At 37.9% G+C, this 13,901-nt stretch overlaps 1 protein-coding gene across 31 annotated transcripts in view; it reads right to left on the minus strand.

Annotated features, from left to right (window-relative positions):
• The window catches only part of MAST2 (microtubule associated serine/threonine kinase 2), a 257,201-nt gene that overhangs the window by 110,627 nt on the left and 132,673 nt on the right, over positions 1 to 13,901 (minus strand). For 8 of the 31 annotated variants that reach the window (XM_074007741.1, XM_074007715.1, XM_074007752.1 and 5 more), the window contains exons 1-2: positions 4,654 to 4,941; positions 1,032 to 1,226 (exon numbers count right to left, since the gene is read on the minus strand). The exons of 11 other annotated variants lie outside the window; for them this stretch is intronic. Coding sequence is in view for 17 of the 20 variants with exons in the window: in XM_074007715.1 (XP_073863816.1) it covers positions 1,032 to 1,226; positions 4,654 to 4,703 (245 nt within the window). In the remaining 3 variants the exon portion in view is untranslated. Of the gene's footprint in view, positions 1 to 1,031; positions 1,227 to 4,653; positions 4,942 to 13,901 lie in introns of those variants that run through there. 12 more of the 31 variants (XM_005543502.4, XM_005543501.4, XM_074007688.1 and 9 more) reach the window with 2 other exon arrangements.

The raw sequence follows: 13,901 nt of genomic DNA on the forward strand, positions 1-13,901 counted from the left end.
CCAGAGGCTGAGGCAGAAGAATCACTTAAATCTGGGAGGTAGAGTTTGCAGTGAACCGAGATCGTGCCATTGCACTCCAGCCTGGGCAACAAGAGCGAAACTCCATCTTAAAAAGCCTCAAAATTGTTTAATCTGGCTGCCCACTATACTTCAGGCCTCACTTCCCAACACTCACCACCCAACTTATTCTGTACCAGCATCACTGGACTCTGTTGCACAAAGAATACATGGAGCAAGCTCCTAGATTAGGCCCCTGGCACTTCATGTTGCCTCTGCCTGGAACACTTTTCTTCCAGATATCTCCATTCAGGCTCCATGACTTCCTTCAGGTCTTTTCTCATATGTCAACTTATCACTGAGGACCTCCCTGACCACCTTACATAAAATGTCAAGCCCTGGCCTCTACATTCTCTTATCCTACTTTATTTTTCTCAGAAGCACCATGTCTATCCATTATGTTATATATTTACTCATTAACTTGTCTTTCTCCACTAGAATCTAAGCTCCCTGAGGACAGGGATTTTATTGCTTTATGTTCACTGCTTTATTTCCCATGCCTAAAACAGTGTCCTAGCAGATAGCACATAATCAAATAATGTTGAATATAAGAAAAGGAACGCAGAAAAAAAGGGGAGAAGGTCTATTTTCCTCAACCTGAACAAACCATTTAACTTGTGTACACAAATTTTCCCGTCGTGTAAAATGTGAGGTTTGAACTTTTGAACCTCCAAAGAGTTCTAGCACTCTGCCACGCCATTATGGGGTGGTCACAGGTCATAGTTCACAAGGTTGTCCAATGGTCAGGATGGGCACACAATTTATAACAGCCTCAAAAATCCAAGTACTGATAACCTACCCTCCTTTCTCCTGACATTTTCAATACAACAGAAATCTGTGATATTTATTTCACTCTTCTCTGTGACAGAACCAAGACTCTTACTCCATTTCTCCCCATTAAGGAGTAAGGTATGGGTTTTACCATTTGGCCAGAAGCAATTGCCAAGGCCCAGATTCACAACAAGTTTCCTTACCTCCACGGCAGTGGGCGGCTGGAACAAGGAGTGCCAGGACTGCTGTGGGCTCGTGGGTTCAGGAAAAAGGCAAGAGGAGAAGTAGCCAAAGCACAATCAGCACTAAATGGGACTTTAGTGAGGAAGAGGGCTGGAGCAGATGTGGGTGAAAACATGTGCTGGTTTACTTCAGCTCCTCGGCAAAGGGTAGAGATTCTGACAAGGTACCACAACAGGAAAAAAACAAGGTCAGTGATTAACTTTTCAACCAAAAAGAAACATATTCAAAGTGGCTTGGTTTAGGCAAAAAGTTCAAGAAAAGTAAGTGGTCAAAAATCATTCTCCAATATCATACTTTAGTACCAATGTTGGTACAGGATGACAACAGAGACAAAAACTTAATCCATAAAATTAAAATACAACATTTAAGATTTGGCTACTCAACATATTTGTTATTTATTTATTTTTATTTTTATTTTTTGAGACGGAGTTTTGCTCTTGTTGCCCAGGCTGGAGTGCAATGGCACAATCTTGGCTCACTGCAATCTCCACCTCCTGGGTTCAAGTGATTCTCCTGCCTCAGCCTCCCAAGTAGCTGGGATTACAGACATGCACCACCACACCCAGCTGATTTTGTATTTTTAGTACAAACAGAGTTTCATCATGTTGGTCAGTCTGGTCTCAAACTCCTGACCTCGAGTGATCCACCCACCTAAGCCTCCCAAAAGTGCTGGGATTACAGATGTAAGCCACCGCGCCCAGCCAATTTAGAATTGGTTTCTGGGCAAACCAAACATTGCAAATTTACTACAACTCATCAATTAGCAGGCAATAGTTAATATTTAATGTTCAATGACTAAAACTTCCTAGAAAAATGTGTATGTCCCTAAGAGCAAAACATTCTGAATAGTTTATAAATTATTGATTATATCTACAATAATACTAATTTGTTTAGCTAACTTTTCTCTAATGAATGTATCAGATAATGTCAGTTAACTATGTATTTTGCTTCCACTTAAATTTTAGATTCCCAGGTTATTTTTTCCCATAAAAACAATCTAGCCATTTTGACATGTTAAGTCCCATTGAAGATTATTAAATAAGATCATTAGATTGAAAACAGGTGATAAATACAGATTTCTAATTTGCTACCATTAGTAGAAATTACACATGATAAAAATAACAAAAATAATATTCATAATATTTAATTTGCTACCTTAGTGGCATGGCTTTCTATAAACACACCATATTTAATTTCCAAGGTAAAAAAATTACTTAAGTATCACATAAGTACCTGATCTACTTCAAAATGATAACATTATTAGTTTCTTGTACTGTTATTTCTGACTGTTTATAATATGGATACAGTGACATTCAAAGGAAATCTTCACTTTCCTAGTCGTTATCACTCTAGTGGTCTTCAATTTACTTCTCAGGTGGATACACAATATGGGGTCATAACAGGATAGAATATAGGAGGGCAAACAGCTATTTAAAATTACAGTTATGCCCATATTTCTACAAACTCAACATTTTTTTTAAAGTTAAAAGAAGTAAAAATGTTAATTTTAATTTCTCCTTTTCAAAAAGAATTTTCACTCTTCCAAAGAACTATTTCAAAGTTAAGCTCCTTCATATATAAGTTAGAACCAATTAGAACATTAGACAGTACTTACTTGTTAACCTGAATAATATGCTTATACAAAATTTTGAAGCCTTAAGTCTTATCACATAAAATGAAGTTTAGCCATTTTGTTCAATATGTAATTGAAATTATAAAAATCTATGAAAGCCAAATTTCATTCTTTTTTTTTGAGACAGAGTCTCACTCTGTTGCCCAGGCGGGAGTACAGTGGCGTGATCTCGGCTCAGTGCAAGCTCCTCCTCCCGGGTTCATGTCATTCTCCCGCCTCAGCCTCCCGAGTAGCTGGGACTACAGGCGCCCACCACCACGTCCAGCTAATTTTTTGTATTTTTAGTACAGACAGGGTTTCACCATGTTAGCCAGGATGGTCTCGATCTCCTGACCTCGTGATCCGCCCGTCTCGGCCTCCCAAAGTGCTGGGATTACAGGCATGATCCACCACGCCAGGCCGGCAAATTTTATTTTCTTTTTGCCCCTAATTACTACCCTGCAAACTGGTTATACAATGTGTCTAGAGTCTAAAAAAGATTGTTTGAAAAAGGAAAAGGTGATATACAAACTACTTATTGGCTCCTCAGGGGGTATTTTTCTAACTCAAAGTCAATAAAACAGATTCAATGATTACCAACAGCAGTGTACCAACATTTGAAAAGCATGCCAGGTATGGTAATCTCAGCACTTTTAAGAGGCTGAGGCAAGAGGATCACTTGAGCTCAGGAGTTCTAGACTAGCCTGAGCAACATAGAGAGACCTTATTTCTATAAAAAAAAATTTAAAAATTAGCCAGGCTTGGTGGTGCATGCCTGTAGTCCCAGCTGCTGAGGTGGAAGGATCCCTTGGGCCCAGGAGGTCAAGGTTTAGTGAGCTGTGACAGCACCACTGCACTCCCGCCAGGGCCATAAAGTAAGACACTCTCAAAAGCAAAAACAGAACCATGATTTTTGACCATTTAAGTTTTCTTAAACTACAAACTCCATTTAAAAAATTTTAATTTTGTTAACAAGTGACCTTTACTTTAAATAATACATTAGTTGATGAAGTCTGTTTTTAAATGGTCTTTTACTTTTGTGTCACTATGGGAATAAAAGGTTTTTTTTTTTTTTTAAGTGTGTCAATACTCCAACTATACACTTCAGACACATCCTGTTTCTCAAGGTCTAATAGAATCATTAATTGAATCAATAAGCATCCATGGACACTGAAGGGCAACATCACAAAAGAAGCCCACTAAAGAAGCCTGTCTGTCTTGGGGCAAGCAGTTTGACTCAGGAAGAAAATCTGAAGTACACTGCCTTCACCCGATGAGTTAAACAAAGGCAGTTCAAGACAGATAATTGAGATGAAATGGATTCTAGGTCTCTTCTTTCACTGGTTCTCTAATTTACTGATGAATTCACTTGGCACTTCTTCATTAAATAAGCCTGAGGTGCTCTTGGAAAAGTCACCCTGAAGAGGAAGCCTTCTTCCACTCCCAGCTTTGATATTCTCACCTAATAAAGTTTATTTCTATATTGGCCAATATAGAAATAAAATTCAGGTCACACCCTAAAGGACCCATGCTTGAATCTGCAAGGGCAGATCTGAGGTCCTGAGCTGACAGGCCATGGGCAGAAATACCCTCTCTAGTCAAAGGAGGAGGTACTTTTTGTTTCCACTGGTTTCTCACATTCATGGGGCTTGTATTTGCAGCTTCGACACTAACTTTAAATAAACATTTGCTTTCAAGGCAAGAAAATAATTGTCTTCATTTTTTTGCTCAGTTCCCCAAGTATTCAGGAACCCCTAAAATGACATCTAACTCAGTTTCTGGAATTGGAAACCTCATATGCCCCTGCCAAGGACCACTGTTTTGACCTTGAATTAATCAAGCCAGCTCAGCCCTCTTCCTGACAGGCATCTCCAAAATAGTCTTCATCCAAATAAACGAAGCTGTGTTAGTTGGCATTAGTTTTTTTCCCTGACATCTGCCAGTTTCCATAGAGACCCCAGCCTCCTTACTGAATCCGCAGACATGGTGCTCCCAGTCTCTCTCGCCTCCGTTTCATCATTCTCCAGGCTACTCAAGTTTTGCCCTCACATTGGAGTCTTGGTAGGAAGTTCTCTCACACAAGGGGTATGCAGTTCTGTCAGCCAAAGGAAATTATAAAAGCTTCCCAAACTTATGGCAAAAATTAAAGTACTTTTCTCCAAAAACATGATCTTCAGAACACCCCTCCCCTCCCCTCACAAAAGACCTAAGAGCCCAGGAGGCAGCGGTGGGACAGTGGCAAGTTCCAGATCCCAAATGAATCAGCTGTCCTCTGATCTGCCTGACATCATTCACACTCAGCCAGCAACAAATCAGAGCTACAGAAAGCACCTTGTTCCTGCGTCAGTGACAAGCACCCTCCCCCACAAATCAGTTGCAACCTCCAACCCTGAGGCCTGGCAGCAGTCAAGACTCTGGCAGAAATTATACATAGCAACTTGAAAACTCACACTGTGTCAGAAATACTATTAACCCAGAAGGCATGGGCCAAGCTAAACAGCTGTTGCAGTGGGCAAGGGACTGGAAGAAAGATCAAGGATCTCAAACTGGTAAAATAATGAGCTAAGACTATGTGGGTGTTTCTGCAACATTATTCATTCTCAAACCCAAGCCTGAAGGAAGACTACAGGGCTTTAATGTTTGGGCTCAAAGCAGTCATTATTCAAATGCTGAATCTGACCGATTTAACTAAACTGTATTCCTTCAGACAAAGTTCAGTGCCATTTTTTATTCAATTTCTATTACTCTCTAATCATTTGAATATACTTGTGGTAAGAAAAGCCATAAGGAAAGTTAATAAGCCCAGAAACTAACTTAATTTCATCCATTAATATTTAAGGTAAGTTGCAGAAGACCTCTATTGAAGGGTAAGCTAAGCATATTTCTGTATGCTTTGGTTTCCCCACCTGTAAAATGAAGATCATTAAGGTACCTAATATATAGGCTCCGGTGAGGATTAATATACGTAAACAGCAAAGTGCCTAGCACAGAGAAAGCACTATAGAAGTGTTAGCTATTACTGTAATTCTTGCCCTCTTGGAGCAATCTCCCAGTCTAAAGGAAGAGATCAGTCTCAACAAATAGGAAGTCATCTGAGAAAAAGAACCTAGACTCAAGAAAACCAAGTGATCAAGTAAACTGTGGAGCTAAACCCTGGCAGCTAAGAGAGCCAAAGAGAAGCAAGTCTTGTCCCCAGCTTCAGAGGCTCTGCCAACTCTGATGGGCTTCTCTCATTCACCTAGATGACAAAGTGTGTCAAACTGTTTTTTTCTAGGGTAATGTTCAAAGGACTAATTCATAGGCAAACCAGTGCTTTTTCAAATGCGGGTCATGCCTCTTTAGTAAGACATTATATCAATTTAGGAAGTCAGGATCAACATTTTCCAAAAAGGGAAACTACCTGCACACAAAAAGTACATATACAAATGAAATAGAATAGAAAAGAAAATATCAGAGTCCTTCGCATACCGTAGGGTAAGCACTGTTGTGAAATGTGTGTTTATGACATCCATTACTGAAATACATACAAATATACAAATGCAAACATATGTGATGGGTCATAATGTAAACTCTATTTGTTATTGAGGTCAAGTCTAAAAAGTCTGAAAGCCACTGTTCTAATTACCCAAGCAAACTCACCCACCTACTAGCTACAGGCCCTCACTTTTCCTCTCCATGTATTAGTCCAATTATTCAGCCCTCTCAGCACCCTCTTTTTTCAGAATCCCCAGTTCAGTAGCAGGTCCTAAAGATAACTAGAACACCTCAGAAATCTAGCAGCTCTCAACAAGTACCGGCTCCCACTTTGGAAAGCCTTATGATAATATCAGGGTCAGTTGCCAAAAGCCCCAACCTTGATCTATCCTCCCGTCCCCAGCTAAGGCTTGCAGTTATGGCTGAACCCTAAGTTTCTACTCAATATTCTGCAATTCTCTAATACCCAAGACCAGGCTACATGATAATAATAATAATAATAATAACAATAATAATAATGACATAACAGCAACCAACATTTATTAAGTGCTTAACTATTTATTAGGTTCTATTCTAAGCATTTTACACATTAATACTCATGTAGTATTCATCATAGCCATATGATATATGTACTATTATTCCATTATTATTATTTTTTAAATTAGTATTATTTTTTAAAGACAGAGAGGTTAAGATCATACCAGTGGTAAGTAGGAAAGTAGCATTTCCTCAATATGTTGGTGCCTGGTTACCTATATATGAATTATACTAGCCAGAAATGTTCCTGTCTTCAGCCATGTTGGTAAACTGAAGCAGTCTAACTCTAGTTTCCAACGCTATAAATCACTGTGCTTTACCTTTCAGTAGAAAATTCTGACAACAGTAGCAAATGGATTTCTTTCTAGCCTGCTCTGAAGAGCAGTACTATTGCAGAGTAGTACTCCTTGGGTGGAGGAGAGACAGCATGGAGCTCCTTAAATAGTGCTAAAGTGAGAAAATATTTGTTTGATTTTTAGAAAATGAAAGCCATATTTTACATCCTTTATTTGACCAAAGAAGATATTACTTTTACCTCCAGGTAACACATCCCCACACAGAGGACTTTCTTTAGTGGCATTAGAATCCATTTGTACCAATATTCCTGTGGCTTTGCCAGGACTAGGAAGGCCTAACATTTCCCTGGGACTGGTGACAGGGCTCAACAATTTGCAGTATGGCAAAAGAAACATCTGCCTTCTCTTATTTATTCATACATTTATTTATTAACTGTAGAGCCAGGGAAGAAAGGCCTCTGCTATGGGCTTCTTACTTTAGAGATCCTGCAAAATAACACAAACACAAAAAACAAATTCATTAAAGAAATGGGGTTTCCTCTGTCACAAGATTCTGCACTGGCAAAGCGGAACCCTAAAAATCCATTCTTGTAAATTGTACAGTTCAGACCACAGGAAAACTTCTGTCCACATATTTCTTCCCATGTCCTTTAAAAAAGAGGCAACTATGTCAGAATGCCATTTATGGGTTGTGAAACCGCAAACTTCAAGAGAACTCTGCCTGAGATTATGGAATATCTGAGCAGCACAGGGTGTCAGAAATAAAAGACAAGACAAATTAACTGTTATATCCTTCCTGTCAAATAACATGAATATCATAGATACCTTTCCTAAGAAGGTATTGTCTCCTAACAGAGTCAAACATCCATTTATTTGATTTCTTCCTGTTCCAATTCACGGTTCTGAAGGTACTCACAAGTTAGCTCATCATTCCTAGCAGTATCACACAGCAACTGAGGAACATTTTGCAGAATTAAGGAATTCATATTACTAGTAAATGTATTTATATGCAGGTCTAAAAATGACACATATAAGGCAAGGAACCAATTTATTACACTGATTAATGGTTGAACAATTAATGTCAGAATTACAATTTATTTTTATAAAAATATGTACTTACAAAAAATTTTAATTCAGCTTATTTAATTTTGAATATTTAAAAGAGAAACAACTTAAAATAATAAAAAATTTCCATTTTTTACACTTTATATTTTTGATGAGAATATATTCAAACTTTGTACTCTGCGAATATAATGATGTCTTATTTTTAAATCCTACGGATCACTGAAAATGAGTACAAGTTGTGATCCCAACATACACAGAAAAATAAGAAAGTGGAGCTTAGAGGAGGAAAAAAAGAAAATCTACAAATAAGCTAGTCTGCTTAAATTTGGGGGAAAAAACTGCACACAAAAAGTACGTACACAATTACTACCACTGAAGACTGAAAACAGAAAATAAACCAGAGTATTCAAAAAAGCCAAGTAGCCAGGCACGGTGGCTCATGCCTGTAATCCCAGCACTTTGGGAGGCTGAGGCAGGCAGATCTCTTGAGCCCAGGAATTCGAGACCAGCCTGGCTAAGATGGTGAAACCCTGTCTCTACTAAAAATACAAAAATTAGCAGGGCATTGTGGTGTGCACCTGTAATCCCAGCTACTTGGGAGGCTGAGGCAGGAGAATTGCTTGAACCCAGGAGGCAGAGGTTGCAGGGAGCCGAGATGGTACCACTGCACTCCAGCCTGGGCAACAGAGTGAGACTGTCTTCAAAAAAGAAAAGAAAGGGCTGGGTGGGGTAGCTCATGCCTGTAATCCCAGCACTCTGGGAGGCCAAGGTGGGCAGATCACGCGGTCAAGAGATCGAGACCATCCTGGCCAACATGGTGAACCCCCATCTCTATTAAAAATACAAAAATTAGCTGGGTGTAGTGGCACACGCCTGTAGTCCTAGCTACTTGGCAGGCTGAGGTAGAAGAATCGCTTGAACCCAGGAGGGGGAGGATGCAGTGAATTGATGATTGCGCCACTGCACTCCAGCCTGGTGACAGACGCTATCTCCAAAAAGAAGGAAAAAAAAAAAAAAAAGACAAATAAATAGCAATATAGAATGATGATGTGATTGTTCTTAAGAGAGTAATATTATCTATACAATATTTAGCCAGATTCCCCTCTCCCCCGATGGTTTAAAAAGCCACAGAAAACAATGGAAAACTTACAGGTTTAACATAAATGATTCTGAAAAGTAATGCTAAAACGGCTGCACATATAAGATAGATTTTTAAAATGATAAAACGAACAGGCACTGGCTATGATAAAGCCTTAAATGAAACTATTTATTTAACTGGTAACAAAGTGAGAAAAAGATACCTAACTTTTTTTAAGTAAATATTATTCATTTCTATAGATTATAACAGGGACAAAAGTCATGTTAAACAACAAACTTTATATACTGTCGAGTTACCTAAATAAGAAAACGAGAAAGTAGAAATAAATGAGAATTTCGTAGCTTTACATATGATGTAAAAAGTACAGACTTCATCGTCAGTGAGAATTAAGGAAAAAAACTTTCGATTTTAGGCAGGGACCTAAAGACTGGCAAACTTCCACCTGTAACTATGACATTACTGAAACAGAACTAGCCATTCTACTACAAATCACTTAAGAACAGACAAAATATGCGATGTAATAGTTTTCAGGCACCAGGAAACATGTAATGTAAGAATGAAAACCCAGAAAGAAGGGAAACTCAAAAGTCAGGCTGCTCCCTCCTCAGTTGCCTAGCAGCAATTTTCTTACAATGGCACAGACAGCTAGTGTTCAAGCAGAGCACAGTAGTTCCACTAAGCTGAGGCAGCACGGGGTAGAGTTCAGGGAAGCTTGAGCAGACACTGCACATTCATCAAGAAAGACCACATGCTAGGCCACAAAAAAAAGTCTCAAGAAATTTCAGACTATTGAAATTCCATAAATTATGCTGCCTAACCACAACAGAATTAAATTAGAAATCAACTACAATAAGACATAAAATCCTCCAATATTTGGAAACGAAACCACATATTTCTAAATAGTCTATTGGTCAAAGATGAAATGACAAAGAAAATTAGAAAATATTTTGAATTACACTATAATAAAGACATACACACCAAATTATAGAATACAGTTAAATAAGTGCTTAGAGGCACATATATTGCTTTAAATGCTCATATCCAAAAAGGAAGACCTGAAATCACTAATCCATACCTCTGCATTAAAAACGTTAAAAAGTCCAGGGAGGGATAGCATTAGGAGAAATACCTAATGTAGATTATGGGTTGATGGGTGCAGCAAATCATCATGGCATGTGTACACCTATGTAACAAACCTGCATGTTGTGCACATGTATCCCAGAACTTAAAGTATAATAAAAAACAATTTAAAAAAAACTTAAAACAGTAAATTAAATTCAAAATATAATAAAGAAAGCAGAAATTAGTAACAGAAAATAGAAAAAAAAAGAAACCAAAAATTGGTTCTTTGAAAATATTAATAAAACCCTAGTAACAGACATTAAGAAGGAAAGAAAACATAAGTCATCAATATCAGGAATAAAAGATGAGTTATCACAACCAATCTAAAGACAGTAAAAGAATAATAAGAGAATAGCAGAACAATTTATGCCAATAAATTCTATAACCTATTTAAAATAGACAAAAAGTTCAAAAAATAACTTACCAAAACTGACTTTAATATAGATGTGCATTATGCTAAGTGATATAAGCCAGACACAAATGAACAATACTATATAATTCCATTGATATGAAGCGTTTAGAAGAGGCAAATGCATAGAGAAAGAAAGTAGAACAGAGACTGCCAAGGCCTGGGAGAAGGGAAGAAGGATGTTATTGCTTAATGGGCACAGAGTTTCTACCTGGGACCATGGAAAAGTTTTAGAAATAGATGGTGACAACAGTTGCATGACACTGTGAGTATACTTGATGTCATTACATTGTATACTTAAAAATGGTTAAAAGGGTGGAGGCTGAGGCACGAAAATCGCTTGAACTCGGGAAGCAGAGGCTGCAGTAAGCCGAGATCGTGCCACTGCACTCCAGCCTGGGTGATGACAGCAAGACTCTGTCTCAAAAAAAAAAAAAAAAAAAAAAGTTAAAATGGCAAATTCTGTTATACGTACCTTGCCACAATTTTTAAGACTTTAAAGAAATTAATTCAAAAGGAGTTAAGATTCAAACAGAAAGGCTAAAATTACAAACTTCTAGAAGAAAACATTGGAGAAAATCTTCATGATCTTGGGATGGGCACAGATTTCTTAGACAGAATATGAGTGAGTACTAACTAAAAAAACTCACAAAGTAAAGAACATCAAAATTAAGACCTTCTGCTCTTTGAAAGACATCCTTCCAAAAAGGAAAAGGCAAGCTGGAGGAAAATAAGTCACAATATATACAGTCATGCATCGCTTAACAACAGAGATACCTTCTGGGAAATGCATTGTTAGGTGATTTCATCATTATGTGAACATCATGGAGTATACTTATATGAACCTAGATGGTACAGCCTACCACACACATAGGCTATACAGTATTGTACAGCCTATAGATTGCTTCCAGGCTGCAAACCTGTATAGCATGTTACTGCATTGAATACTGTAAGCAACTGTAATACAATGGTAAGCATTTGTGCATTTAAACATAAAAAAGGTACAGTAAAAATACATGTAAAAGATAGAAATGGTACACTTGTATAGGCCACTTACCATGAGTGGGGTTTGCATGACTAGAACTTGCTCTGGGTAAGTAAGTGGTGAGTAAATGTAAAGGTCTAGGACATTACTGTCTACTACTGTAGATTTTATAGAAACATTGTACACTTAGGCTACACTATTTAACACTGCACAATAACATTATATAAACATATAATAAGTATATAATTATATAATACAATTATATTATAATTATATTATTAAAAAGTATATAACTATATTTATATAATTATATATTATATAATAATATATAAAATAACGTATAATCATATAATTATATAATAACAATAATATATATAACATTATATAACAATAACATCAAGCATTGTACACTTAGGCTACATTATTTGTTTTCTTTAACAATAAATTAATCTTAGCTTACTGTAACATTTTTACCTTAAACTCTTTAATTTTTAACTTTACTCTTAAAAAAATATTGTACTGCTGTACAAAAATATTTTTGTCCTCTATATCTGTAGTCTATAAGCTGTTTTTTATTTTTAAATTTTAAATTTATTATTTCTTTTTAAACGTTGTTGTCCAAAATAAAGACGCAAACACACACTTTAGCCTAGGTGTACACAGGGTCAGGATCATCAAGATGTCACTAGGTGACAGGAATTTTTCAGCTCCTTTATAATGTTATGGGACCACCAGTGTCTATGCAGTCTGTTGTTGATCAAAACATTGCAGAGTATTGCATGACTATATATATCTGACGATATGTCTGCATCTGAAATATATAAACAACTTGTACAACTCAATAATTTTTTTATTCATTTTTTCAAAATAAGCAAAATATCTGAACACATTTCACAAAAGATTCACGAATGGCAAATAAGGACATGAAAAACATATTCAATATCATTATTCATCTGGGAAATGTAAGTCAAAACCACAATGATATACCAGTGTACACTCAATAAAATGGCTCTGACCGTAACAAGTTTTGATGTGGAAATGGGCCAACTGGAACCCTCGACATCCCTAGTAGGAAAGTACAACAGTATAAACATTTTGGAAAATTATGTGGCAATTTTTTACAAACTTAAACATACACTTACCAGTTACCATTTGATGGGGGTTGGGGTAGTATCTGAAATCTAAGTTTGGCTCTTTTTTTTTTTTTTTGAGACAGGGTCGTGCTCTGTCGCCCAGGCTGGAGTGCAGTGGCGCAATCTCGGCTCACTGCTTGCAAGCTCTGCCTCCCAGGTTCATGCCATTCTCCTGCCTCAGCCTCCCAAGTAGCTGGGACTATAGGCGCCAGCCACCACACCCAGCTAATTTTTTGTATTTTTAGGAGAGACGGGGTTTCACCCTATTCAGGATGCTCTCGATCTCCTGACCTCGTGATCCGCCCTCCTCGGTCTCCCAAAGTGCTGGGATTACAGGCATGAGCCACCACGCCAGGCCAGCTCTTTCATTTTTTTAAAAGATTAAACATGCCTGTAATCTCAGCCTTTGGGAGACCAAGGCGGGCAGATCATTTGAGGTCAGGAGTTCGAGATCAGCCTGACAAACACGGTGAAACCCAGTTTCTACTAAAAATACAAAAAAATTAGCCAGGTATGGCGGTGCATGCCTGTAGTCCCAGCTACTCGGGATACTGAGGCAAGGGAATCACCTGAACACTTGAACGTGGGAGGCGGAGCTTGCAGTGAGCCGAGATGGCGCCACTGCATTCCGGCCTGGGCAACAGAGCAAGACTATGCCTCAAAAAAATAAAAAAGAAAAGAAAAAAAAAAAGATTAAACATATTTTAGTCAAAAGAGTTTTCATGTACCAGATACTACAACAAAAGTAACTTTGTGACGAGGTGTGTTGGCTCACGCCTACAATCCCAGCACTTTGGGAGGCCGAGGCAGGAGGATCACTTGAGCTCAGGAGTTTGAGACCAAGATAAGCAACATAGGGAGATCCCATATTTATAAAAAAGTTTTTAAAAAATTAGCCAGGCATGATGGCATGTCCCTGTGGTCCCAGCTACTCGAGAGTCTGAGGTGGGGGAATCACCTGAACCCGGGAGGTTGAGGTTGCAGTGAGCCATGATCATACCACTACACTCCAGCCTGGGTAACAGAGCAAGGCCTCTTTCTCAAAAAAAAGTCACACTGCAATAAAATACACAAAAACTAAAAGCAAGAAAATGACAG

This window comes from Macaca fascicularis, chromosome 1, assembly GCF_037993035.2.
Source record: "Macaca fascicularis isolate 582-1 chromosome 1, T2T-MFA8v1.1".
Classification (NCBI taxonomy): domain Eukaryota; kingdom Metazoa; phylum Chordata; class Mammalia; order Primates; family Cercopithecidae; genus Macaca; species Macaca fascicularis.